At 46.1% G+C, this 24,045-nt stretch overlaps 1 protein-coding gene across 1 annotated transcript in view; it reads left to right on the top strand.

Moving 5' to 3' along the window:
* cdh7a (cadherin 7a) overlaps positions 1–24,045 on the top strand; it is a 157,806-nt gene that overhangs the window by 27,744 nt on the left and 106,017 nt on the right. Inside the window, exons 3-4 of the mRNA XM_085992296.1 lie at positions 6,443–6,737; positions 16,594–16,713. Of these exons, the coding sequence (XP_085848422.1) occupies positions 6,443–6,737; positions 16,594–16,713 (415 nt within the window). The remainder of the gene's footprint in view (positions 1–6,442; positions 6,738–16,593; positions 16,714–24,045) is intronic.

Below are 24,045 nucleotides of genomic sequence, written 5' to 3'. Positions count from 1 at the left end.
CGTCTCATCTGAAAGACGGCACCTCCGACAGTGCAGCACTCCACTGGGAGTGTCAGCCTGGATTTTTGTGCTCAAGTCTCTGGAGTGGGACTATGAACTCACAACCTTCTGACTCAGAGGTGAGGTTGCTATTAAAGTTGCCTGTTTCCTGGGACTTCCTCCTTCTTGGATACATGGAGATATATAGTCAAGTGGGGGAATAAAAAAGGGCAGAAATGGTAACTGAATGGTTACTATAACCTGGATGTTACTGTCGGTGATGTTATCATATGAATCTTATCACAACATACCAAAGTTCTCTGCCCATTATTTTAATGGAGGTGATTACCAAAGTATTTTAAATGGATTATGGCTTCGTAAAAACAGCAGAGAAAGGAATTTGGTGTGAGCATGTTAAATATTCGTACAATAGCACCGCTGACAATCATGTCTATCTAGCCTTATAAGTGTTGACATCTTGACCAAATTCAATAAAGATCTCAAAATGAACTTTAATTAAGGCAAACCTTTTAATAATCCTCTTCTAACAAAGCTAATGTATTTTGATTCCATTATGTATTGACCCAGGCCATCAAGCTCTGAGCAAGTTCTAGGAACATAGGAACAGGAGGAGGCCATTCAGCCCCTCGAGCCTGCGCCGCCATTCATTGAGATCATGGCTGATCTGTATCTTAACTCCATCGACCCGCCTTAGTTCCGTAACTCTTAACAGCCTTGTCTAACAAAAACCTATCAATCTCAGTTTTGAAATTTTCAATTGTCCACCAGCCTCAACAGCTTTTTTGGGGGAGAGTTCCAGGTTTCCACTACCCTTTGTGTGAATAAGTGCTTCCTGACATCACCCCTGAATGGCCTGGCTCTAATTTTAAGGTTATGCCCCCTTGTTCTGGACTCACCCCACCAGAGGAAATGAGGATATTCCTGTTGGTAAAAGTTGGTTTTGCTCCAAATATTTGGCAGGTGAGACTTTAGCTAACACTTTGCCTGTTCAACCATCACCCTCTGTGCTCACTGACCTACTTGGGCTCCCGGTCCGGCAACGCATCAATTTTAAAATTCTCATCCTTGTTTTCAAATCCCTCCATGGCCTCGCCCCTCCCTATCTCTGTAACCTCCTCCACCCCTACAACACTCCAAAATCTCCGCTCTCCTCCAATTCTGGCCCCTTGAGCATCCCCGATTCCCATCGCTCCACCATTGGCGGCCGTGCCTTCAGCTGCCATCTCATTATCTCATTGAAACCTATAAAATTCTGACAGGGCTAGACAGACTGGATGCAGGGAGGATGTTTCCCCTGGCTGGGGGGTCTAGAACCAGGGGTCACAGTCTCAGGATAAGGGGTAGGACATTTAGGACTGAGATGAGGAGAAATTTCTTCACTCAGAGGGTGGTGAACCTGTGGAATTCTCTACCACAGAAGGCTGTGGAGGCCAAGTCACTGAATATAGTTAAGAAGGGGATAGATTTCTAAACACAAAAGGCATCAAGGGGTATGGGGAGAGAGCAGGAATATGGTATTGAGCTAGAGGATCAGCCATGATCATATTGAATGGTGGAGCAGGCTCAAAGGGCCGAATGGCCTACTCCTGCTCCTATTTTTCTATTTTTCTATGTTTCTATGCCAAGGCCCGAAGCTCTGGAATTCCCTCCCTAAACCACTCCGCCTCTCTTTCCTCCTTTAAGATACTCCTTAAAACCTACCTCTTTGACCAAGCTTTTGGACACCGGTCCTAATATCTCCTTATGTGGCTCGGTGTCAAGTTTTGTTTGATAATCGCTCCTGTGAACCGCCTTGGGACGTTTTACTACGTTAAAGAAGCTATATAAATGTAAGTTGTTGTTGTGCTGGCACTGAGCGGCCTTAGCAGGGATTGTTGCAGGCCGCTCAAAAATGATTTTTAATGTTCATTTTCATGGGGCCATCTTAAAAAAGAAACTCTAGCCTGCTGCCGGGCCATGCAAGGCCCCCTGGGATTGCTTACCCACTACCCCCCACTGGGCTCCGATTGATTTCCCACCCTCCGCAATCAGCCAGCTGCCAGATTAGCACCTGCAGCTCGCTGTCATCACATAGATAAGGCTCCGGGTCTGAAAATGGTTTAGGCCTCATGGTGGTAACGATGGGCAGGCAGCGGACATGCTCTACCCGCTGTGCCCTTAAAATTAAAATGGGCCTCGGTACGTTCCCTAAAAGAGCCTTCTAGAATAGACCAAGGCCCAGAAGTGACGGTCGCCTGGGCGATTTCAATCACGGCAACAATGGAAATCTCAGATCATATCTGTGCTGAAGGATAAGTAACAATCGCAGAATCATAGGATGATACAGCACCGAAGGAGGCCATTCGGCCCATCGTGCCTCAGCCGGCTCTTTGGTAGAGCGACCCAATTAGTCCCACTCCCCTGCTCTTTCCCCAGAGCCCTGTAAAATGTTTCCCCTTCAGGTATTGAACAAGAAATAACAACAGAAAACACTGGAAAAACTCAGCAGGCCAGGGCGGCATCCATGGAGAGAGAAACGGAGTTAACGTTTCAGGTCGAAGACCTTTCGTCAGAACTGGGGAAAAAAAGCAGGAAAAGGAACAGATTTTAAAGCAAGTTTAGGGGCTGGGAAATGGGGGAGGGGATGCAAGAATTGTATTGGTATTTAACAAGGCCCATTTGTGAATGGGAAATTCACCTGCATCGATAGTCATCACTGGCAGATTGAGCTTCTAGATAAACCTGCGAGCCAAACTTTCCAAATGTGCCGCTATTTGCCAAGGGTGCTGCACCCCAGTCTGAAAGGCCCTGAGCAGCGCCTTGCCAGTCCTCCGCTGGTGCGCTATGCCCGATCCCCCTGCCATATATTTCTTTGTCTCTTTCCATGCCATCCAGTCACCGTCCTTCAGCTGAATGGAAGGGGGGCGGGGGCATTCTTGGCCTCAGACTTTCCCCGTAGCCTGCCAATTCATCAGTTGCTCAGTACAAGATGGACGCGTTGTGGAGAGTGGGATAGATTCCTCCTCCAGAACCCCTGACCAATCGGAGATATCACTACCTGATTCTCTGGCTACATATAAAAGAACGACAGCCGCTAAGGATGAGTTTGAATGTTAGTTTAAAGCTGCATCGCCAGGATGGGAGGGCCGGCATTTCTCTCCTATTAGACTAAATTGACGATGAGCTCAGAGACCACGGCACGCTGTAATTAAATATTGATTCAGATTTTGCAAGTGCGGTTGTAGCCGACTTGTGACAGTCATCAGGCCTGGCCTGTCCCCCAATGAAGTTTCACGGTTGACATCGGGAAAAAAAATCATTGAATAAAAGTGATGTTGTGAAGATGAAATGTTCAGCACTCATCCACACACCGCTCGTTTGAAACCTGGTTGTGTTGCGTTCCTTTTGAGATACATGAGACTGTTAATAAAACAGCAAACATTCTTCTCAAGATGTTAAAGTGCCTGAGTTGTGTGAATTTTCCTTTTACCGCATCTGTCAGCACCCCTCAGCTTATTGCAATTATTTTTACAAGATAAAGAGTATAATTCAACATGTTCAAGCTGACAATTAAAAACGAAAATATTCCACTTGCACAAGTTCTGGTAGACTGACAGTGATTATCCGAGAGGCTTTTTATAGATGGGTAGAGCAAGTCTGGCGATGTGAGGTAGAAATACATGACAGCGCTAAATGGTGAGTTGCAGGCTCCATGATACTCCGTAAGTGTTGCTCAGGCCACAAGGAATAGTTCAGAGAAGGTTCACTAGGTTGATTCCTGGGATGAAGGGGTTGTCTTATGAGGAAAGGTTGAGCAGGTTGGGCCTATACTCACTGGAGTTTAGAAGAATGAGAGGTGATCTTATTGAAACATATAAGATTCTGAGGGGGCTTGACAGGGTAGATGCAGAGAGGATGTTTCCCCTCGAGGGGGAATCTAGGACTAGGGGGCATAGTTTCAGGATAAGGGGTCGCCCATTTAAGACGGAGATGAGGAGGAATTTCCTCTCTCAGAGGGTTGTGAATCTTTGGAATTCTCTTCCCCAGAGAGCTGTGGAGGCGGAGTCATTGAATATATTCAAGGCTGAGATAGACAGAATTTTGAAAAGCAGGGGAGTCAAGGGTTATGGGGAGCGGGCAGGAAGGTGGAGTTGAGGCCAAGATCAGATCAGCCATGATCTTATTGAATGGCGGAGCAGGCTCGAGGGGCCGAATGGCTGACTTCTGCTCCTAATTCTTATGTTATTAAGTTCTTAGTTACAGATCAAAGGCATTTTCTGGAGGGAGAGAAAGCTAATTATCCTCGTTCGTTTCACAAGTCTCTTCTACTTTGTTTACAGAGTAGAAACACAAGGAAAGCCGGGGGGCAGGTTGCCACCTCGCCCAGCCTCTTGGTCATGGGGTGGCACATAGTGCGGACTAACGAAAAAGGAGGGGGAGAGTAACAATGGTAGTCGAAAATATATTTAATAATAGGAAGGAAAGGTTGGTATCTATGAAGCTGCAGTGTTGGCCTCTGAAGTTAGAGACTTGTAGTCCACCTAGAGACCGAAGGTCTCAGTTTTAGCTGGTTCTCTGAGGTGAGGAGGGTCCACCTAGTGTCCGAAGGTCTCAGTTTTAGCTGGTTCTCTGAGGCGAGGAGCGTCCACATAGAGACCGAAGGTCTCAGTTTTAACTGGTTCTCTGAGGTGAGGAGGGTCCACCTCGTAACCGAAGGTCTCAGTTTTTGCTGGTTTTTTGAGGCGAGGAGGGTCCACCTAGTGACCGAAGGTCTCAGTTTTAGCTGGTTCTCTGAGGTGAGGAGGGTCCACCTAGTGACCGAAGGTCTCAGTTTTAGCAGGTTCTCTGAGGTGAGGAGGGTCCACCTGGTTACTGAAGGTCTCAGTTTTAGCAGGTTCTCTGAGGTGAGGAGGGTCCACCTGGTTACTGAAGGTCTCAGTTTTAGCTGGTTCTCTGAGGTGAGGAGGGTCCACCTAGTAACCGAAGGTCTCAGTTTTAGCAGGTTCTCTGAGGTGAGGAGGGTCCACCTGGTTACTGAAGGTCTCAGTTTTAGCTGGTTCTCTGAGGTGAGGAGGGTCCACCTGGTTACTGAAGGTCTCAGTTTTAGCTGGTTCTCTGAGGTGAGGAGGGTCCACCTAGTAACCGAAGGTCTCAGTTTTAGCAGGTTCTCTGAGGTGAGGAGGGTCCACCTAGTAACCGAAGGTCTCAGTTTTAGCAGGTTCTCTGAGGTGAGGAGGGTCCACCTGGTTACTGAAGGTCTCAGTTTTAGCTGGTTCTCTGAGGTGAGGAGGGTCCACCTAGTAACCGAAGGTCTCAGTTTTAGCAGGTTCTCTGAGGTGAGGAGGGTCCACCTGATGACCGAAGGTCTCAGTTTTAGCTGGTTCTCTGAGGCGAGGAGGGTCCACCTAGTGACCGAAGGTCTCATTTTTAGCTGGTTCTTCAGGGCGGTATGGGGGGGAGGGGGGTGGGAGGGGGGAATTGAAGGGAAAATAATGGCCAGGTCTCCCTTTTCTACATTTCTGAGGCGTGATTCCTACAGATTGGCTAAAGATTGACTTGACCCTAAGCTTCACGGTCACCTCTCAAGCTGACTAGGTTATGGAAAAATGTTGAATATTTAATGCAGAGCACAACAAAATAATGCTGTTTGTGGGATCTTGCTGTGCAGGAATTGGCTGCCGCATTTCCTGCATTACAACAATGAGTTCACTTCAAAACGTACTTCATTGGCTGTAAAGCACTTTGGGACGTCCTGAGGCCGTGAAAGGCGCTACATAAATGCAAGTCTTTCTTTAAGCTGCCTCATGCTCAGTTACTTCCATTGAAAGCCATAGAACATGTCTGACAATCATATGACTGGTTTACATTACCCAATATGTTTGTGTGACAGGTTGAGCACATAGAGCTTCAGCGTGAGAACATCTTTGCAATACCGGCACACAATAGCATAGTTGGGGTACGGTAGCATAGTGATTCTGTTACTGGGCAAGTAATCCAGAGATCTGGACTAATGATTGAAGGTCTGAGTTCAAAATCCCACCATAAGCAGCTGGGGAATTTAAATTTAATTAATTAAATCTGGAATTAAAAGCTAGTATCAGTAATGGGTCATTAAAAACCCACCTGATTCACTAATGTTCTTTAAGGAAGGAAATCTGCCGCCCTTACCCGGTCTGGCCTATACGCGACTCCAGACCCACAACAGTGTGGTTGATTCTGAAATGGCCTAGCAAGCCACTCAGTTGTATCAAATCACTACAGGAAACTATAATAAGACCTTCACCACAAGGACTGCAGCAATTCTGGAAGGCAGCTCATCACCACCTCCTCAAGGACCATTAGGGATGGGCAATAAATGCTGGCCTTGCCAGTGATACCCACGTCCCATGAATGAATTAAAAATTGCAGTGTTAACTGACGTGCGTACCGAATGAGTCTAATCTCGCAATTTATTTGCCGCCAGCTTCACTCTGATGTTGACCGGGGAGATGGTTCTGTCAAGTACGTCCTTTCAGGAGAAGGTGCGGGTTCCATCTTCATTATTGATGAGAGCACAGGGGACATTCACGCTACCAAAAGGCTGGACCGCGAGGAGCAGGCCTACTACGCATTACGTGCGCAAGCTGTCGACCGGTTAACAAACGAACCCGTCGAACCCCTGTCCGAGTTTATTGTGAAAATACAAGACATCAATGACAATGAGCCACGTTTTCTGGATGGTCCATATGTGACCAGTATCCCTGAAATGTCTCCCGTGGGTAAGTTTAAAAAAAAAATAAAACGACGTTACGCAGTCGCCTAGCACTCTGCTAACTTCTTCTGTCTTAGTTATGTGTGTCGATCCCAGCAATGGGTTATGGTGGGTGATACCTGTGTTATAATGATCAGCCCACTGTTGGCACCATTACCTCACAATAGGGAAAGTTGCGAACGTAGGAACAGGAGGAGGCCATTCAGCCCCTCGAGCCTGTTCCACCGTTCAATGAGATCATGGCTGATCTGTGACCTAACTCCATATACCCGCCTTTGCCCCGTATCCCTTAATACCTTTGGTTAACAAAAATCTATCAATCTCCGATTTAAGTTGACCTAGTATCAACTGCCGTTTGAGGAAGAGAGTTCCAAAATTCTACCACCCTTTGTGTGTAGAAGTGTTTCCCAATTGCACTCCTGGCTCTAATTTTTAGGCTATGCCCCCCAGTCCTAGACTCCCCAACCAGCAGAACTAGTTTCTCTCTATCTACCCTATCAGTTCCCCTTAATATCTTGAAACTTCGATCAAATCGCCCCTTAACCTTCTAATTTCCAGGGAATACAACCTGAGTTTGTGTAATCATTCCTTGTAATTTAACCCTTGGAGTAGAGGTAACATTCTGGTGAATTTTTGCTGCACTCCCTCCAAGGCCAATATATCCTTCCTAAGGTGTGGTGCCCAGAACTGCTCACAGTACTCCAGGTGTGGTCTAACCAGGGTTTTGTATAGTTGCAGCATAACTTCTACCCCCCTTGAAGAGATACTTTGCACTGTGGAAATGAACAGATACTGTCAGGAAAACAAAGTAATTTATTTCGAAAGCTTTCTGTATTTCAAAATGCCTTGGTGAGATTAATTGAATACTTTCTGAAATTGAAGTATTGTGGCGTGGAAGGTATGAATGAGCTGCTGTTCCATAATCCGCTACACTATGTTGTATATCCTCCGTCCATCCATTGGGTCAGTCTCTGGCCTGGTGCAGCAATGAAAACAAATGTATGTGCGCGATATGACTTGTGCTTATTCATACAGTTCAAAACTTTGCAGTAAAACCTTTCAATATAATGAACAATGCAGGAATAAAAGAAATAGCAGAGCCTGTTCAAAAAGTATCATCATTGATTAAAAATATTCCTGATATTGTGATTATTCATTCAAAATTACAATTGATAAAATATCCAGTAATATTTCATCTGCTATACATGAACATTAATGTTTGTTGCCGTCTCACTATAACATGATTGATAGCCGTTGAATAACACTGCAATATTATTGGTATAAATAATTGATATGTTAATAAAATACCGTTAAACTGCTAGATTTAAGTGTTTTCAACAATTAATCATCCCTTCTCCGTCACTCCCCTCTTTGAGACACGCCCCGACCCCCACAATATTTTCTGACGGGCTATTTGTTCCCAGGTTTATCCCTGTACGAATAGCTGTTAAACTGCTAGTTATGGAATATCGAGGCCGAACTCGGGCCCGTGGAGCCGGTGAGGTAGCTGCGCCCCTCCACCATAAAGTAGGCCCAAACCATTTCTGGTCCTGGACCTCAATTTGAATGGCACTGAGGAGCTGCAGGAGCCAAGCGGGCACTCAGCTCGCTGCACCTCGTTGGTTGCGGGAGGGTGGGAGATTGGGAAGCTCCCACATTGAGCTAGCCGGCAGGTCGGGCCTTGCGGGGGGGGGTGGTGGGGGGGGGGGGGCATTGCAAGGACCAGAATTTTGTTTGTGGGGGCCAGGAGGAGCATTACCATTTCTCCCGGCACCACAAAAATTAAAGATTTATACATTTCTTTGGCTGTTTTTTGAGAACCCTTTCAACAAATGGATTTGAACTCACATTATTAGTCTAGGCCTTTTGGATTATTATCCAGTAGAACAACCTCTACAACTACTGTACCTGATTACACAGCACACAAAAAAAACAAAGATATTAGAGAAAGACAATGGCCTAGAAATTCAGTGGCCTGCGCCACCAGTTTGCGCCCAAAGAGGGCTTTTGCGCCACTGTGCAAACCTACCGCGATATTTAGCGGGGCGCTAATGGCGGCGTTAGCCATTAGCGCTGCGCCGCCACCGATGACGTCATCGGTGTGCGCAGCGCCCCGCTATTGCCCCGCTGGCCATATTTGGTTGCTGCCGCCTCCCCCGCGCTGGCCGCAAACAGCGACCGGTACACGGGGCCTACCTGTGCCGGTAGTGGGGCGAGTTAAGGTGGAGGTGCGGCCGGCCGCTTTTTCGGCGGCCGCCTGCCCGCACCTCCTTCCCCGGCCTCCTACACCCCCCCCCCGCGGCATTGCCGGCTGTTTCCAGAGAGCCCGGCACTTCTCCTTGGTGCCGGGCTCATTTGCCGGCACTCGCGAGCGGGGATCGCGCTGTTGCAGGCACCTCCCCCTTAAGAATGAGAGGAAGGCCTGCAGTACCGCAGGCTGCCGTGCCGCAGCGGGTGGCGCTGCGGCACTTTACACGCCGATATTCGGTTTCAGCGCCCCAAGCGGGGCGCCGAAACCCTTGTTTAGCGGCCGGCTTCCACTTGGGGCGCTGAAACTGAATTTCCCGCTGGCGCAAGTGGCTCCGCGCGCAGCGGTAATTCTGGCGCCCAGGCGAGCTGGGCGCCCCTAACTGAATTTCTAGCCCAATGAACGCAAAGTCTGAACTAACTCAGATTTATCTGGTTAAAAAGAATTCGGAGCAATGAATCTGAGTTTTGGGCCAATTTGGGCCTTTGAGATGAAGATGTTCTAGTTATATGAATGGGCACAAGCTATCACCCACATATTGTGATGCATAATTATTTCACATGGGAAAGGATCATCTCAACTCACATAAGAACATAAGAAATAGGAGCAGGAGTCGGCCACTTGGCCCCTCGAGCCTGCTCCGCCATTCAATAAGATCATGGCTGATCTGATCTTGGCCTCAACTCCACTTCCCTGCCCACTCCCCATAACCCTTGACTCCCTTATCATTCAAAAATCTGTCCATCTCCACCTTAAATATATTCAATGACCCAGCCTCCACAGCTCTCTGGGGCAGAGAATTCCACAGATTCTCCACCCTCAGATAAGAAATTCCTCCTCATCTCCGTTTTAAATGGGCGACCCCTTATTCTGAAACTGTGCCCCCTAGTTCTAGATACCCCCACGAGGGGAAACATCCTCTCTGCATCTACCCTGTCAATCCCCCTCAGAATCTTATACGTTTCAATACGATCACCTCTCATCCTTCTAAACTCCAATGAGTATAGGCCCAACCTGCTCAACCTTTCTTCATAAGACAACCCCTTCATCCCAGGAATCAACCTCGTGAACCTTCTCTGAACTGCCTCCAATGCAAGTATATCCCTCCTTAAATAAGGAGACCAAAACTGTACGCAGTACTCCAGGTGTGGTCTCACCAACGCCCTGTACAGTTGTAGTAAGACTTCCCTACTTTTATACTCCATCCCCCTTGCAATAAAGGCCAACATTCCATTAGCCTTCCTAATTACTTGCTGTACCTGCATGCTAACTTTTTGTTCATATACAAGGACCCCCAGATCCCTCTGTACCACAGCATTTTGTTGTCTCCCTCCATCTAAATAATAATTTGTTTTTTTATTTTTCCTACCAAAGTGGATAACCTCACATTTTCCCACATTATACTCCATCTGTCAATTTTTTGCCTACTCACTTAACCTATCTATATCCATTTGCAGATTCTGTGTGTCCTCCTCACAACTTGCTTTCCCACCTATCTTTGTGTCATCAGCAAATTTGGCTACATTACACTCGGTCCCTTCATCCAAGTCATTAATATAGATTGTAAACAGCTGAGGCCCCAGCACTGATCCCTGTGGCACCCCACTAGTTACAGTTTGCCAACCTGAAAATGACCCATTTATCCTGACTCTCTGGGCTGGATTTTCATTCAGAAGTCGGGAAGGAGGCGGGTCTACAACTTTCGGGTTGTAGTCCCGCCTCCATCGAGATGCGGCCAATCCACGTGATTTTCACTTGATTTACCTTGTTGAGCCCGCCCAGCGGGCTCAGCAGGCCAATTAAGGGTCACCTGGCAACAGGTGACGTCACAGACTGAAATTTCATCTGTGAAGACGTGTTGACAGATGAAATATCAGTGTTTCACAGCTGTTTGAAGCTGTCAAACACTGAGGCCTAGAAATTCAGTGGGCTGCGCCACCAGTTAGCGCCCAAAGAGGGCACTCAGTGGCTTTAGCACCAATGGCCACGCCTCCCGCGATATTTAGCGGGGCGCTAATGGCGGCGTTAGCTTGTAGCGCTGCGCCGCCACCGATGACGTCATTGGTGTGTGCAGCGCCCCGCTACCGCCCCGATCGTGATATTTGGTCGCGCCCGCCTCTGTAACGCCGGTCGCAAATCGCGACCGGTTCACAGGGCCTACCTGTGGCGGTAGTGGCGCAAATTAAGGTGGAGGTGCGGGGCGGCCATTTTTTCCGGTGGCCGCCTGCCAGCACCTCCTCGCGCCACCCTCCCTGGCCTCCTGATCCACCCCCCGGGCAGTGCCGGTTGTGTCCCAAAAGCCCGGCACTTCTCCTCGGTGTTGGGCTCTTTTGCTGGCACTCGCGATCGGTGATCGCGCTGGTGCAGGCCCCTCCCCCTTAAGAAGGGGAGGAAGGCCTGCAGTACAGCAGCGCGCCGTGCCACAGCATGTGGCGCTGTGGCACGTAGCGCGGCGATATTCAGTTTGAGCGCCCCAAGCGGGACGCGGGGAGCCTTGAGCAGCGCCCCGAGTCCCTCTTGGGGCACTCCAACTGAATATCGGGAGGGCGCAAGCGGCTCTGGCCGGAGCGCAAATTCCGGCGCCCAGGCGAGCTTGGCGCCCCAAACGCGGCGCCACCGAATTTCTAGGCCTGACAGTCTTACTTCTAACCTGAGTCCTTCTACGCAGACTCAGTTAGAAATCTCGCCAGCACTGAAAGCTGCAGGTTGTCGCTTTTGACAGATCGCAGCCGTTCTGCTTTCTGTGTCGGCTAAATGATGGACTCCTGAAACCTAGAGGAAGGAAGGCTGTAAATGTAAGTACAGGTAATTTAAGCTTCTTTACACACTTTAGACACACCAAACACACTTACCTTTGCACTCATGCACCCATCACTCACCTGAACACTGACATCTCGACCCTTCCAAGTCCTTCAACCCGAGGGCCCGACTCCTCTAACTTGGCGTGGTTTGGAGCCGTCGGGAATCCCACACGACAACCTTCAAAATAGGGATTAGGCTAAAAAACTGCCTGTAAGCTACCTGTTAACAGGTAGTTAATTGGCACTAATCCCTTCCCGCCTCGGGTCGGTGGGTCCCAGTGCGGGGCGGGTACCCGCCTCCTTTGAAACTGGCATGGAGGCAGGTTTTGGGCGGGATGGTGTCGGGGCCCCCGAATTCAGGATTTTACCCCCCCCGCACGCCTAAAAGCCCGCCTCACGGCACACTAAAAATCGACCCCTCTGTTTCCTGTTAGTTAGCCAATCCTCTATCCATGCTAATATATTACCCCCAACCCCATGAGCTCTTATCTTGTGCAGTAACCTTTTATGTGACACCTTATTGAATGCCTTCTGGAAATCCAAATACACTACATCTACTGGTTCCCCTTTATCTACCCTGCTCGTTACATCCTCAAAGAACTCCAGCAAATTTGTCAAACATGATTTCCCCTTCATAAAACCATGTTGACTCTGCTTGACTGTATTATCATTTTCTAATACTATCTTTAACTTCTCTTGTTAGCCACGGTTGGACCATGGTTGGACCACTTTTCCTGTAGGATTTTTGTGCTTTAAAGGAATATATATTTGTTGTAAATTATGTATTAATTCTTTAAATTCTAGCCATTGCTTATTTACCATCATACCTTTTAATGTAATTTCCCAATCTAGCTGGGCCAACTCGCCCCTCATACCTACGTAGTTTGCTTTGTTTAGATTTAAGACTCTAGTTTCGGATTTAACTAAATCATTTTCAAACTCAATATAAAATTCTATCATATTATAGTCAGTCTTCCCTGAAGGCTCCTTTACTACTAGATTATTAATTAACCCTTTCTTATTGCACAATACTAGATCCAAAATAGCCTGTTCCCTAGTTGGTTCCTCAACATATTGATCCAGAAAACTATCTTGAATACATTCCCTGAACACGTCCTCCACACTATTACTGCAAATTTGGTTTGCCCAGTCTATATGTAGATTAAAGTCCCCCATGATTACTGTATTACCCTTGTTACATGCGCCTCTAATTTCCTGATTTATACTCTGCCCTACATTACAACTACTGTTTGGGGGCCTATAAACAACTCCCACCAATGTTTCCTGCCCCTTGCTGTTTCTTAGTTCCACCCAAACTGATTCTACTTCTTGATTTTCGGAGCTAAGATCCTTTCTCTCTACTGTCTCTATCCCATCCTTTATTATCAGGGCTACCCCTCCTCCTTTTCCATTTTGCCTATCTCTTCTAAAAGTTAAATATTTAGTTCCCAAACTTAGTCACTTTGCAATCACGTCTCCATAATGGCTATTACATCAAACCTATTAATTTCTATCTGCGCTATTAATTCATCTATTTTGTTGCGAATGCTTGCGCATTCAGATAAAGTGCCTTTAGCTTTGACATTTTTCTATTTTTCCCAGATGTCACTTTAGTCACTGATGCCCTATAACCTTTGTTATTCACTCTGTCCCTTCCTGACCCACTCTGCTTATTTTTACCCAAAACTCCGCTCTCGAGCCTTGACATTTTTCTTGCTGCTTTTAAATTTACTCTTTCCTGAATCCTCCCCACCCCCCGCCCTTCATTAGTTTAAAGCCCTGTCTACTGCCCTAGTTATTCGATTTGCCAGGACACTGGTTCCAGCCTGGTTTAAGTGGAGCCCGTCCTAATGAAACAGCTCCCTCTTTCCCCAGGACTGGTACCAGTGGCCCATGAAGCGGATTATTGTGTGTAAATTGTCAAAGAACCATGGTACTTTATATCATGACACCAAATCTTTGCCATCACGAAGACCATCTACTTCCACCTCCGTCATATCGCCTGTCTTTGCCCCTGCCTTTGCCCATCTGTTGCTGAAACCCTCATCCATGCTTTTGTTACCTCCAGACTCGAGTATTCCAATGCTCTCCTAGCCAATCTCCCATCCTCCACTGTCTGTAAGCTTGAGCTCATCCAAAACTCTGCTGCATTTACGCTGACTCACAGATTCTGTGTGTCCTCTGCACAACTTGCTTTCCCACCTATCTTTGTATCATCAGCAAATTTGGCTACATTATACTCGGTCCCTTCATCCAAATCATTAATATAGATTGTAAACAGCTGAGGTCCCAGCACTGATCCCTGTGGCACCCCAATAGTTACAGATTGCCAAACTGAAAATGACACATTTATCCCGACTCTCTGTTTTCTGTTAGTTAGCCAATCCCCTATCAATGCTAATAAATTACCCCCAACCCCACGAGCTCTTATCTTGTGCAGTAACCTTTTATGTGGCACCTTACTGAATGCCTTCTGGAAATCCAAATACACGACATCTACTGGTTCCCCTTTATCCACCCTGCTTGTTATATCCTCAAAGAACTCCAGCAAATTTGTCAAACATGATTTCCCTTTCATAAAACCATGCTGACTCTGCTTGACTATATTATGATTTTCTAAATGTCCTGCTACTACTTTCCTTAATAATGGACTCCAGCATTTTCCCAATGACAGATGTTAGGCTAACTGGTCTATAGTTTCCTGCTTTCTGTCTCCCTCCTTTCTTAAATAGGGGCGTTACATTTGCGGTTTTCCAATCCGTTGGGACCTCTCGAGAATCCAGGGAATTTTGGTAGATCGCAACCAATGCATACACTATCTCTGCAGCCACTTCTTTTAAGACACTAGGATGCAGGCCATCAGGTCCAGGGGACTTGTCCACCTTTAGTCCCATTATTTTAGCAAGTACTTTTTTTCTAATGATAGTGATTGTTTTAAGTTCCCCCCTCCCTATAGCCCCTTGATTATCTATTATTGGGATGCTTTTAGTGTCTTCTACCATGAAGACCGATACAAAATATTTGTACAAAGTCTCTGCCATTTCCTTGTTTCCCATTATTAATTCCCCAATCTCATCCTCTAAGGGACCAACATTTACTTTAGCTACTCTCTTCCTTTTTATATACCTCTATACTCTCTTCCTTTTTATATTCCTGTGTTCGGAACCTTGGTGTCATATTTGTCCCTGAAGTTAGCTTCCGACCACATATCCGCAGCATAACAAAGACCGCCTATTTCCACCTCCGTAACATCGCCAGTCTCCGCCCTTGCCTCAGCTCATCCGCTGCTGAAACCCTTATCCTTGCCTTTGTTACCTCTAGACTTGACTATTCCAACTCACTCATTCCATCCTACGTAAACTTGAGGTCATCCAAAACTCTGGTGCCCATTTCCTAACTTGCACCAAGCCCCGTTCACCCATCTCCCCTGTGTTCGCTGACCTACATTGGCTCCCAGTTAAGCAGCGCCTCAATTTCAAAATTCTCATCCTTGTTTTCAAATCCCTCCATGGCCTCGCCCCTTCTTATCTCTGTAATCTCCTTCAGCCCCACAACCCCCCCGAGATATCTGCGCTCCTCTAATTCTGCCCTCTTGAGCATCCCTGATTATAATCGCTCAACCATTGGTGGCCGTGCCTTCTGTTGCCAAGGCCCTAAGCTTTGGAATTTCCTGCCTAAACCTGTCCGCCTCGCTACCTCTCTTTCCTCCTTTAAGACGCTCCTTAAAACCTACCTCTTTGACCAAGCTTTTGGTCACCTGCCCTAATTTATCCTTATGTGGATCGGTGTCAAATTTTTTGTCTTCAAATACTCCTGTGAAGCGCCTTGGGACGTTAAAGGCGTTATATAAATACAAGTTGTTGTTGTTGTTGTAGAAGCTCTTACTGTCTGTTTTTGTATTTCTTGCTAGTTTACTCTCATAATCTATCTTCTCTCTCTTTATTATTGTTTAGTCATCCTTTGCTGGTTTCTAAAAATTTCCCAATCATCTGTCCTACCACTAATCTTCACAACGTATGCCTTTGTTTTCAATTTGATACCATCCTTTACTTCCTTAATTGGCCACAGATGGTTCAACCTTCTCTTAGAGTCTTTCCTTGTCACTGGAATATATCTTTGCTGAGAGTTATGAAATATCTCCTTAAATGTCTGTCACTGCTTATCTACCGTCTTACCCTTTAATCTATTTTCCCAGTCAACTTTAGCCAACGCTGCCTTCATACCTTTGTAATTGCCTTTATTTAAGCTCAGGACACTGGTTTGAGACCCAACTTTCTCACCCTCAAACTGAATTTGAAATTCTATCATGCTGTGATCACTCTTCCCTAGAGGATCCTTTACTATGAGATCATGAATTAATCCTGTCTCATTACACAGTACCAGATCTAAGGTAGCCTGCTCCCTGGTTGGTTCCACAACATATTGTTGTAAGAAACAATCCCGGATACATTGTATGAACTCTTCCTCAGGGCTACCTTGGCCAATTTGATTTGTCCAATCAATATGAAGATTAAAATCACCCATGATTATTGCAGTACCTTTCTTACAAGCCTCCCATTATTTCTTGATTTATGCTTGATTCCTGCTCCTAATTCTTATGTTCTTAAGCTCTTTTGTAACTGCCTTTTAGAAGATTGGCAAAAATCTTTACGGGACAGGGCATAGGAAGGACTATGAAAGAAGCTGCACCTTCTGACCTTCTGAAGTATTTTACAGTTAATTTCCACGTTATGTCAAAAGAAAAACTTTTGACAATGCCTCCTTGGCATTTGATGTATTTAATTTAACACATGCTCCATTACATTTCTGTGCAGGAACTTCAGTGATGCAAGTGACAGCGACTGATGCTGATGATCCTACTTACGGAAGCAGTGCCAGAGTGATGTACAGTATCCTCCAGGGACAACCATATTTCTCTGTGGAGCCAAAGACAGGTGACAATCACCAACAATATCTCTTTTACATCAGACTGCAGAATTCGGCAATCCTACAACTTCAATTATAATATTTTGTCAGACCCAGAAGTACTCACTTTTATTCTGTCTTGTTTTGTTATGCTGTGAGTTACGGTGTCAGTAACGGTTTCAGATGTTTCCCCGTCGATTTAGAGACTCCTTATTTATTTATAACGTGTTCTAATAAATCCAATAGGGAATTCAAGAGGAATGTCTTTACCCAGAGAAAGAAAGACTTGCATTTCTATAGCGCCTTTCACGACCACCGGATGTCTCAAAGCGCTTTACAGCCAATTAAGTACTTTTTGAAGTGGAGTCACTGTTGTAATGTAGGAAACACGGCAGCCAATTTGCGCACAGCAAGCTCCTGCAAACATCAATGTGATAATGACAAAATAATCTCACCAGAGAGTGGTGAGAATGTGGAACTCGCTGTCACATGGGGTAGTTGAGGTGAATAGCATAGATGCCTTTAAGGGGAAGTTAGATAAGTACACGAGGGAGGGAGGAGTAGAAGGATATGCTGATAGGATGAGATGAAGAGGGGCGGGAGGAGGCTCGTGTGGAGCATAAACACCGGCACGGACCAGTTGGACCGAATGGCCTGTTTCCGTGCTGTAGACTCTATGTAGCTCTGTGTAAATTAAAGAGTAGAGTATAAAATGTATATAAGCTAGTGGAAGCTGCAGTGCCTGTGGTGGTCAACTGTTGCCTGTCACAATATAGTTGCGAGGTTTTGCCACTAGGCGACACGGTGGAGTGAGTTTCTGAACTCTTTCTCCCAATTCTGCTTCTGTCTTATCTGTTCAATCTTGAAATTTTGAGAGTTTAACTGCAGGTAATTCTGCCCATAATTCTGCTCTCTCCGCCTCCTGCCCCCTTTACCACGCCCACTGCCTCTGTTGACATTCCCGACCTTTTTCCTCGGTTTTATTTCCCGCTTACCGCTCGCAGGCCTGAAAAATAAATAAATCCAACTTCGGGCCTACTCTCTGCTGCTGACTTAAAAGAAAACATTGAACTTTAAGCTCTTTGGCTCCGATCTCCATTGCCTGCCCTGAAAAATATTAAACTTGAGGTCTGTAGCCCCAATCTTCACTTTAATCCTTATTCCTATTGGCAAAAAACAATGAAACATTAAAGCCTGTGACCCCAATGCCCAATCCCCACTGGGTAAAACAATTTAGAACTTATTTTTGGCTTTTCATAGGGCCCTGTTCCCTGCTTAATAAAAAAAATGAAAAAAATATAGGAACATAGGAACAGGAGTCGGCCATTCATCCCCTCGAGCCTGTTCCGTCATTCAACAAGATCATGGCTGATCTGTGACCCAACTCCATATACCTGCCTTTGTCCCTTATCCCTTCATTCCTTTGGTTAACAAAAATCTATCAATCTCAGATTTAAAATTAACAATTGACCATCAATTGCTGTTTGCAGAAGAGCGTTCCAAACTTCTACCTAGTTTTGTGTGTAGAAGTGTTTCCTAATTTCACTCCTGAAAGGTCTGGCTCTAATCTTTAGACTATGCCCCCTAGTCCTAGAATCCCCAACCAGCAGAAATAGTTTCTCTCTCTCTACCCTCTCTGTTCGCCTTAATATCTTGAAAATTTCGCTCAAATCACTCCTTAACCTTCTAAATTCCAAGGAATACAATCCTAGTTTTCTTCTCGTAATTCAACCCTTGAAGTCCGGGTATCATTCTGGTAAATCTACGCTGCACTCCCTCCAAGGCCAATATATCCTTCCTAAGGTGTGGTGACCAGGACTGCTCACAGTACTCCAGGTGTGGTGTAACCCGGGCTTTGTATCGTTGTAGCGTAACTTCTGCCCCCTTGTATGGCTCACCCAGAACCAGGTTGCACCTGTTAAAAAAAAGAAAAAATAAATACTTGAAAAGGAAAATTTTGCAGAGCTATGGGGAAAGAGCAAGGGGAATCATAGAATCATAGAATGGTTACAGCGCAGAAGGAGGCCCTTCGGCCTGTCGAGCCCGTGCCAGCTCTCTGCAAGAGCACTTCAGCTAGTCCCACTCCCCCGCCCTTTCCCCGTAGCCCTGCAAATTTTTTCCTTCAGGTACTTATCCAATTCCCTTTTGAAAGCCATGATTGAGTCTGCCTCCACCACCCTTTCAGGCAGTGCATTCCAGATCCTAACCACTCGCTGCGTAAAAAAGTTTTTCCTCATGTCGCCTTTGGTTCTTCTGCCAATCACCTTGAATCTGTGTCCTCTGGTTCTCGACCCTTCTGCGAATGGGAACAGTTTCTCTCTATCTACTCTGTCTCGACCCCCCATGATTTTGAACACCTCTATCAAATCTCCTCTCAACCTTCTCTGTTCTAAGGAGAACAACCCCAGCTTCTCCAGTCTATCCTCATAATTGAAGTCCCCCAACCCTGGAACCATGCTTGTAAACCTTTTCTGCACCCTCTCTAAGGCCTTCACATCTTTCCTAAAGTGCAGTGCCCAGAATTGGACACAATACAGGAAACTTTGGTTTATCTGGAGGTTATATGTCCGGAATACTCGATCTAACGGCAAAAATCAGGAGCCGTTTTCTATAAGTTTTTTTAGTTCTCGTTGCTTTTTTTTTCCCAGTCAAGCACTGCAAGGTCTGTAGCTATAGCAACAGCTTCAGCTAGAGTCGCTTGCAGCTGCAGCCGACTGTTTTGAAGCTGTTGCTAAGCAACAGGGTTTGTTGATTCACACGGAGCTTTTCAGTTCCGTATGTTTCAACATTAACGCTGGTATGTCCGGCACTTTTGATGGTACGGCACCAGCTTGGTCCCATCAGTGCCGGATATCAGAAAGTTTCCTGTACTCCAGTTGGGGCTGAACCAGTGTATTATAAAGGTTCATCATAACTTCCTTACTTTTGTACTCTATGCCACTATTTATGAAGCCCAGGGTCCCGTATGCTTTTTTAACCGCTTTCTCAACCTGCCCTGCCACCTTCAGCGATTTGTGCACATATACCCCCAGGTCTCTCTGTCCACGTACCCCCCTTTAGGATTGTACCCTTTTGTTTTATATTGCCTCTCCTTGCTCTTCCTACCAAAATGTATCACTTCGCAATTTTCTGCGTTAAATTTCATCTACCACGTGTCCGCCCATTCCACCAGCCTGTCTATGTCTTCTTGAAGTCTATCACTATCCTCCTCACTGTTCACTATACTTCCAAGTTTTGTGTCATCTGCAAATTTTGAAATTGTGCCCAGTACACCCACGTCCAAGTCATTAATATATATCAAGAAAAGCAGTGGTCCTAGTACCGACCCCAGGGGAACACCACTGTATACCTTCCTCCAGTCTGCAACACAACCGTTCACCGCTACTCTCTGTTTCCTGTCACTTAGCCAATTTTGTATCCATGCTGCCGCTGTCCCTTTTATTCCAATGGGACTAGTTGGACGGCTCTTTCAGAGAGCTGGCGTAGACACGATGGGCCGAATGGCCTCCTTCTGCGCTATATCCCATTTTAACCAGCTCTGCACTCTCTCCATGCCACAAGCTGTATAAAAAAAAAATGTTAAATGTATCTTGCTCCCGGTCTCCCCGCTCCAGCTAGAAAGTGTGTTTCTCTAAATGCGGCCCTGCAGCCAGCTCTTTGCCCTCAGCCCCTGATACCATCTTTCCCGCCTCTATTTGAAAGATCGCACCATCCGCCCTCCTCTCCCTGCTCCACCCGTTTCTGCAATGTTAACCCCAGCTGTGGCCTCCACTCTATAAAAGCAAACGTAAAAGCGTCACCCCATTCCCTCCCCGTACTGTCTCTGAAACACAGCCCCACTAACTTAAAAACAAAAGTACTTTCCTGCTTCAAGAGCCAGCACAGGCGCGATGGGCCAAATGGCTTCCTCCTGTGCTCTAAGATTCTATGATCCTGCGATTCGAGGCTCCAGGCTGAAACAAAATATCTTTCCTAAGAACCCTGCTGTTAAAGCGTATCCTTTCATTAACTATGAACAGTACCATGGCAGAGTCGCATTTCATCCAATGTACCTTTTGTCGATCGCACACCAGCTGTCACGCTTCAACCTATTTTCCCAATCGGCAACATGGTCCCTCGACAATCAATAATTCAACTCTGGAGTTGTGTTCACCTAGTAAAGTAAGAACATAAGATTTAGGAGCAGGAATAGGTCATTTGACCCTTTGATCCATTCAATAACACCATGGCTGATCTTCTACCTCAACTCCACTTTCCCGCCCAATCTCCATATCCCTCGGTCCCCCTAGTGTCCAAGAATCTATCGATCTCAGTCTTGAATATACTCAACGACTGAGCCTCCACAGCCCGCTGTGGTAGAGAATTCCAAAGATTCACAACCCTCTGAGTGAAGAAATTTCTTCTGATCTCAGTCCAAAATTGCCAACCCCCTTATCCTGAGACTGTGACCCCCTAGGCCTAGATTCTCCAGCCAGGGGAAACAACCTCTCAGCATCTACCCTAGACTTTGTGGCCTTAAAAGATAGTGGCTCCACTTTGGCAGCGGACTAATTAATCAGGGTTGATTTTTCTGACGTCTGCCTCTGAGGAACGTTCATTTACTGCGCACGAAGGCCAGAAAAATGGAGTGGAGACCAAATACATTGGGTCTCTCTCCAATTTACCTTGCCCAGGACTTCCCAGGGCTTCCGCTGAAGGGTGTACCTTTAAATTTCAGGTACTGCTCTCTCCAGTTCAGAGACAAAATTGGCCTTATTATGTATTCAGTAGTGGAGCACACCTGTCCTTATCATACAGCATAATATCTGACTTGGCTCTACAACCCTCTGACATCTCTGCGTTCCTCCAATTCTGGCCTTGTGCGCATCCCCGATTTCCTTCACCTCACCATTAGTGGCCGTGCCTTCATCTGCCTAGGCTCTAAGCTTTGGAGTACCCTCTCTAAATCTCTGCACCTCTCTGCCTCGCTCTCTCCTCCTTTAAGATGCTCCTGAAAACTTACCTCTTTGACCAAGCTTTTGGTCACCTGTCCTAACTTGTACCAGGCCCCATTCACCCATCACCCCTGTGCTCGCTGACCTACATTGGTTCCCGGTCTGGCAACCCCTCGATTTTAAAATTCTCATCCTTGCTTTCAGATCCCTCCATCGGCTCACCCCTCCCTATCACTGTAATCTCCTCCAGTCCCACAACCCTTCAATTCTGCCCTCTCGAGCATCTCGGATTTTCATCACTCCACCATTGGCGGCCGTGCCTTCAGCTACCAAGGCCCCAAGCGCTGGAATTCCCTCCCTGAACCTCTCCGCCTCTCTACCTCTCTCTCCTTTAAAGCGCTCCTTAAAAACCTGCCTCTTTGACCAAGCTTTTGGTCACCTGCCCTAATATCTCATGCGGCTCGGTGTCAAAATTCTGTTTGATAATTACTCCTGTGAAGCACCTTGGGATGTTTTACTACATTAAAGGCGCTATATAAATGCAAGTATTTGTTGTTGCCCTGAGACCGGCATCTTGAGTATTGTGTGCAGTTTTGGTCGCCTTATCTGAGGAAGGATGTTCTTGCCATGGAGGGAGTGCAGCGAAGATTCACCAGGCTGATACCTGGGATGGCAGGAATGACGTATGAGGAGAGATTGGGTCGATTGGGCTTATACTCGCTGGAGTTTAGAAGAATGAGAGGGGATCAACACATGAGGACACAAACATCAGGTCATGATAAATGGGTGCTCATTTTCTTTATGAACAAGTCCCAAGATGAATGATTTATAAGCTAACCCGATCTTTATCAATGACCAAGTGAAAGTCATCGAAAGAAATGTCCTCCTCTCAGAATCACAGAAACCCCACAGTGCAGATAGAGGCCATTTCGGCCCATCGAGCCTGCCCGACACATATCCCACCCGATCCCCGTAACCCCTACACCAACACATATCCCACCCTATCCCTGTAACCCCACGTATTTAATCCCCCTAACACTAAGGGTCAATTTATCATAGCCAATCAACCTAACCCGCACATCTTTGGACTGTGGGAGGAAACCGGATCACCCGGAGAAAACCCACGCAAACACGGGGAGAATGTGCAAACTCCACACAGACAGTCGCCCCAGGCCGGATTCGAACCCGGGTCTCTGGCGCTGTGAGGCAACAGTGCTAACCACTATGCCACCGTGCTGCCCTCTGATGACATCACTGTCTATGTCATGTTCAACTCAGAAAAACAGCCGCAAATCATTGCCGACAGTTATAAACAGAATTGGGCATTTGGTCGATAAATGTGTGTTTTCTTCAGCAGTGAAAGAAATCAAGTCAATAACTTTTGAGAAAAATTGTTTGTGGCCCTTCCATTTCTATAAGGACTGATAACTCTCTCAGTGACAAATATTTAGATTGCTAGTTTGGGTACTTGGGCAGCTTTGCAAGGCTTTGCTTTGGATTAGGTTTGTGAAGCCCTGCTGCAAGATTGTCTGCATCTATGAATGGCTCAGACTCCTGCATACTTCTCCCAGACTTTACAGCATTTATCTCATGACTCACATAAATGATTCTATCCAGACAGCAATCTTCCTTTGTAAAGAGGCCTGTGAGGTCTGATACATGGGATGGCAGGAATGACGTATGAGGAGAGATTGGGTCGATTGGGCTTAAATTCGCTGGAGTTTAGAAGAATGAGAGGGGATCTCATTGAAACTTATAAAATTCTAACAGGACTAGACAGACTAGATGCAGGAAGGATGTTCCCGATGGCGGGGGAATCCAGAACCAGGGGTAACAGTCTAAAGATAATTCTCTACCACAGAAGGCAGTTGAGGCCAACTTATTAAATATATTCACGAAGGAGTTGGATATATTTCTTAAGGCTAAAGGGATCAAGGGATATGGGGAGAAAGCAGGGACCGGGTACTGAATTTGGATGATCAGCCATGATCTCATTGAATGGCGGAACAGGCTCGAGGGGCCGAATGGCCTACTCCTGCTCCTATCTTCTATGTTTCTATGTTAAGCCTTTGTAATGATTCTTAAGATACTAACACAAGCACTAATTGTCCCTTTACCACATAGTTTTTTTTTAACTGAACTATAAAATTGCTTTAAGCTCGTGCCTTGTAGTTCTAGCGAGAAGTTTCGGCACGACACAATTATATCAGGAGGTAAAATTCTCCGATGAAACACAGAAACTTGTGAATCGGACTCTTAAGTGCTGGTGAGGAATTATAATTCCTGTTTAATTTCAGCAAAACGAAGAGTTGAGCCTCGTAACAGCTTCTGCAGAATACACACTAGCCGGCTCCTGGCACTAATTAATTTTTAATAATTTCATCGACTCAGGAAACAAAAATTAGTTTTTAAAAGTGAACATACTTT

The sequence above is a fragment of the Somniosus microcephalus genome, chromosome 7, assembly GCF_052327205.1.
Source record: "Somniosus microcephalus isolate GS21.2 chromosome 7, FLI_Smic_1.0, whole genome shotgun sequence".
Classification (NCBI taxonomy): Eukaryota; Metazoa; Chordata; class Chondrichthyes; order Squaliformes; family Somniosidae; genus Somniosus; species Somniosus microcephalus.
The sequence above is the reverse complement of the archived record's forward strand: the minus strand, read 5'-3'. Positions and strand labels throughout refer to the sequence as shown.